The sequence below is a fragment of the Sardina pilchardus genome, chromosome 18 (assembly GCF_963854185.1).
Source record: "Sardina pilchardus chromosome 18, fSarPil1.1, whole genome shotgun sequence".
Taxonomy (NCBI): Eukaryota; Metazoa; Chordata; class Actinopteri; order Clupeiformes; family Clupeidae; genus Sardina; species Sardina pilchardus.
Window position 1 is genome coordinate 15,347,025 of NC_085011.1, and position 5,000 is coordinate 15,352,024.

Here is a 5,000-nt window from a genome sequence, read left to right on the forward strand (position 1 = left end):
CTTCCATCCCTTTTCCCTTTAGAGCTGGAGTGACTGAACTCAATCTGAGAGAGAAAGAGAGAGAGAAAGAGAGAGAGAGAGAAAGAGAGAGAGAGAGACACACACGTTTTAGGAAAGCACGTAGCCTACTAGTGGAATTGTGCAAACAGATTCCTCCAGATGCTTTGACTGTCAATGTTGCGCTTCTGTATCTTAAAGGGGCTGAGAGATATCATTCATCGGTTTAAAGGATGTTATGGCCAAAACACACCCATGATTGATTAAAAAGCATAAAAACAACCCTTTTGAAAAAGATAGAGAGATAGCTAGATAGCTAGATAGATACTTTACTGATCCCCAAGCGGATAGAATGTTTTGGATTATTATTACGGTCTGAGCGTTGCGTTACGCTTGCCTCTGGCTAATGTGATCCCCGCCTTAAACTTTGCACCTCTGATCAGACATTTCAGATTGCCAAGATAGGGCCCTGAGTGCATATGAAGGTCTGTGTGTGTGTGTGTGTGTGTGTGTGTGTATGTGTGTGTGTGTGTGTGTGTGTGTTACCTCTTGTAAGCAGAGATGTGTTCCTTGTTGGGAAAAACCAGGAACACAGAGGAGCCATTCCTCAGGAAGATCTCCAGAGCATTATCCTACACACACACACACACACACACACACACACACACATGTTCACATACTGTACACACATTTGTACACACACACACACACACACACACCTTTACATACACACATTTATACACATACACATTTACACACACATACACGCACACACACAAACACACACACACACACACACACACACACACACACACACACACACACACACACTGACCTCCAGTAGGTAGCGCATGAAGTGTGCATCTTTGATGTCATCGTAGGGCCAGCGCTTGCAGCTCTGTACTGTAGAGACCTTCTCCTTCTTAAACATGCTACTGAGGTAGGAGTCTCGGATACTACAAACACACACACACACACACACACACACACACACACACACACACACACACACACACAAGCAAACATGTAAAGAGCAGTAGATACTTCAATTCTTGTACATATACAGTATGTGCAGTATATAGTGTTCATAAAGGCACATGTAACTCCTATAAGTTTGTCCTCACTAGATGTAAGCATAGATGTAAAGAATCACACACATACACACCAATACATTCACCAATACAAGAGCTAGATGAGTCATCAATACAGTTATAATCACAGCAAAAAACACACACACACACACACACACACACACTAGATGATTGTTAACACTGAGGGCGCATTCACACTAGACCGTTTGGTCTGGACCCGAGTTCGTTTGGACCGATGGTTCAGTGATTTTTGTTCATGTGAATGCAGTCTACCAAAACCGGATGCAGACCAGAAACCAGGAAATAAACTGCCGTTTTTGGCGACAATGCCAAGCAGTGTGTGTGTGTGTGTGTGTGTGTGTGTGTATATGTATCTGTGTGCTACCTGGACGGTTGGTGGTTGGTGCAGCACACGTCTCCTGAGGGGGTGAGGTTGAAGCCTTCACACAGGTACAGATCCGCCTTCCCAAACAGCAACACACACTCACACACCTGGTATCCGTTCACCTGAACCACACTCATCTTAGCCTTCACCTGCACACACACACACACACACACACACACACACACACACACACACACACACACACACACACACACACACACACACACACACACACAAACATATACAGGGAGACAGAAAAATACAATTTAATTAGAAACATTTTTCATAACAAATGATGAACATGTACAGCTGTTGGAATCGTCCAATAAGCACCCTGGCTCTGTTTGAAACAGGAGGAGAATGGGATGAGTGAGGGGAGGGGAGGAGAGGAGAGGAGGAGGAGAGTAGGAGGAGAGGAGGTGAGGATAGGAGGAGGAGGCATGCAAATAAAGGTAAACATACACAAAGACATACACTTTTTTAATGACCTGGAGTCTTTGAAAGAGAGTAAAGCCATACGGAGAGAGACCAGGGTCATTACTCAAGCAGCACTTAGAATACACATGTCAGGAAACCACACCTGCCAGTGATGGATCACTTCTCACACGCACGCACGCACGCACACACACACACACACACACACACACACACACACACACACACACACACACACACACACACACACACACACACACACACACACACACACACACACACACACATTACATACCCACAGACATAGATGCATATGTAGTTCATTCACAAGCAGAGAGGAAGATGAATGAGTTCAGTGTTTTCAGCCAAACACACAACAAGCCAGAGGCAGATCCATGTGTACATCTTTGGGTGTGTGAGAGAGAGCGTGAACGTGTAAGAAAAAAAGACTGTGTGTGTGAATGTGTCTGTGTGTGTGTGAGAGAGAGAGAGTGAGAGAGTGAGAGAGGGAGAGAGAGAGCATGACTGTGTGTGTGTGTGTGTGTGTGTGTGTGTGTGTGTGTGTGTGTATGTGTGTGTGTGTGTGTGTGTGTCTGTGTGTCTGTGTGTGCGCACATGCGTAGCTAATTCCATTCTATATTCTCTTTATTTAACTTGACCAGCTGCACTTGTCCCTGACACACACACACAAACACACACACACACACACACACACACACACACACACACACACACACACACACACACACACACACTTCATGCTATACCACTGTTTCATTCTCACACACTTCCCAGCTCTCCTTTCTTCTCCTCATTTCCTTTCTTAATTTCTCTTTATCCTCTCCTCTCCTCTTTTCCTCACAATCTCTCCTCTCCTCTCTTCTCTTTTCCTCACAATCTCTCATCTCCTCTCTTCTCTTTTCCTCGCAATCTCTCCTCTCCTCTCTTCTCTTTTCCTCTCAATCTGTCTCCTCTCCTCTCTTCTCTTTTCCTCTCAATCTCTCTCCTCTCATCTCTTCTCTTTTCCTCTCAATCTCTCTCCTCTCCTCTCTTCTCTTCTCCTCTCAATATCTCTCCTCTCCTCTCTTCTCTTTTCCTCTCAATCTCTCTCCTCTTCTCTCTTCTCTTTTCCTCTCAATCTCCCCTCTCCTCATCTTCTTCACTTTCATCTACTTTTCTTTTGTCTCTGTTTGTGTGTGTGTGCAAAAGATATAAAGAAGGAGTGAAACAGAAAGAGTGTGTGAGTGTGTGTGTGTGTGTGTGTGTGTGTGTGTGTGTGTGTGTGTGTGTGTGTGTGTGTGTGTGTGAGTGAGTGAGTGAGTGAGTGAGTGTGTGTACCTCCTCTTGATCTCTGAGCTCCTGCAGGATGATGTGTGTTTCAGTGCAGGCGTGTGTGTCGGTGTTTGAGGTCAGGGGTTCACTCAGCTCGGGGAAGAAGGTCAGCTGATCACAGTCTAGCCCCGCCTCCTCCGCCTCACGGCCCGCCTCACACAGGATACGGAGCTCTAAACGCACACACACACACACACACACACACACACACACACACACACACAACACACAAACACACACAAACACGCACGTACACACATACAAACACATATACATGGACACACGTGCACACACACTCACACACACACATGGACACACGCGCGCACACACACACACACACACACACACACACACACACACACACACACACACAGAGAGAGAGAGAGAGAAACACACAGACAGACACAGAGAAGAAAGTTTGGTGTGAGTTGGTAATTCAGTTTTAACTCTTTTAGCTGGTGTATGAATGTAAAAGTAGACTGAAGAGTGAGTTACAGTAATCCCTCTCACACACAAACACACACACACACACACACACACACACACACACACACACACACACACACACACACACACACACACAGTAAGAACGTTACCTGGATCAGTGTCCCAGTTCTCAGTCACGCCACGACTCTCCTCTACTGGGTTGCTCTTCACACAAACACTCGAGGTCAACACCTGCATCTGGAGAGAGAAACACACACACACACACACACATGCACACGCACACGCACACACATAGACACAACCATGCACAAAACACACACACTCACACACACACACACACACACACACACACACACACACACACACACACACACACACACAAGCACACAGACACAAACGACGGCGGTAGATATTACAAAAACATTATCTTGCAATTAAGTCACTTTCCACAGAAATGGTAACATTTTCCAATCAGGAAGAAATGTAAAACTTTTCTCATTACACAAACACATAAACCCTCATGTCAGAGAGATATGGAGGCCTTTCACACAGACACACACACACACACACATACACACACACACACACAAAGGGTAATCACCCAACAGAAGAAGCATAAAACTTCTCTCGGATGATTCATAACATTCCCACCCCTGTGTGTGAGGAGCCAGAATGTGGGCTGTGTGTGTGTGTGTGTGTGTGTGTGTGTGTGTGTGTGTGTGTGTGTGTGTGTGTGTGTGTGTGTGTGTGTGTGTGTGTGTGTGTGTGTGTGTGTGTGTGTGTGCGTGCGTGTGTGGAGCAGTACCAGTTTTTTTATTGTTTATTTGTTCTGTCTAAATGTATGGTGTGTGTGTGTGTTTTATTTTTTATTTGTTCTGTCTAAACGTGTGGTTGACCAATTAGTGCATGAAAGGAATGATCTCATCTTGTGTTTCCTCAATATGCTTAGTCATAAGATGCGTGACAAGTGTGTATATCTGGTTGTGTGTGTGTTTGTGTGTGTGTGTGTGTGTGTGTGTGTGTGTGTGTGTGTGTGTGAGTGTGTGAGTGTTATTGTTTAAAGACTAATTGTTTTTTACCCTCATAAAACATCACTGAAGGTTTAACCATTAAAGAGTCTACAAGCTCACATGCACACACACACACACACACACACACACACACACCACACATTTAGACAGAACAAATAAAATAAAATAAAAAGCTGGTACTGCTCCCCAGGCCAAGAAAAAATCACAAAGCAACACACACTCGTCAAATTCCAGAAACACATACTGCGTTCACTTCAAATGGTGTGTATAGGGTAAGGCTCG

The 5,000-nt window shown here is 44.9% G+C and overlaps 1 protein-coding gene across 3 annotated transcripts in view; it reads right to left on the minus strand.

Annotated features, from left to right (window-relative positions):
- Positions 1-5,000, minus strand: part of wdfy4 (WDFY family member 4) — a 72,827-nt gene that overhangs the window by 19,197 nt on the left and 48,630 nt on the right. For all 3 annotated transcript variants that reach the window (XM_062519017.1, XM_062519018.1, XM_062519015.1), the window contains exons 42-47: positions 3,837-3,924; positions 3,247-3,413; positions 1,474-1,622; positions 833-953; positions 544-629; positions 1-44 (exon numbers count right to left, since the gene is read on the minus strand). The exon at positions 1-44 is cut by the window's left edge and continues 16 nt beyond it. In XM_062519017.1, the coding sequence (XP_062375001.1) occupies positions 1-44; positions 544-629; positions 833-953; positions 1,474-1,622; positions 3,247-3,413; positions 3,837-3,924 (655 nt within the window). The remainder of the gene's footprint in view (positions 45-543; positions 630-832; positions 954-1,473; positions 1,623-3,246; positions 3,414-3,836; positions 3,925-5,000) is intronic.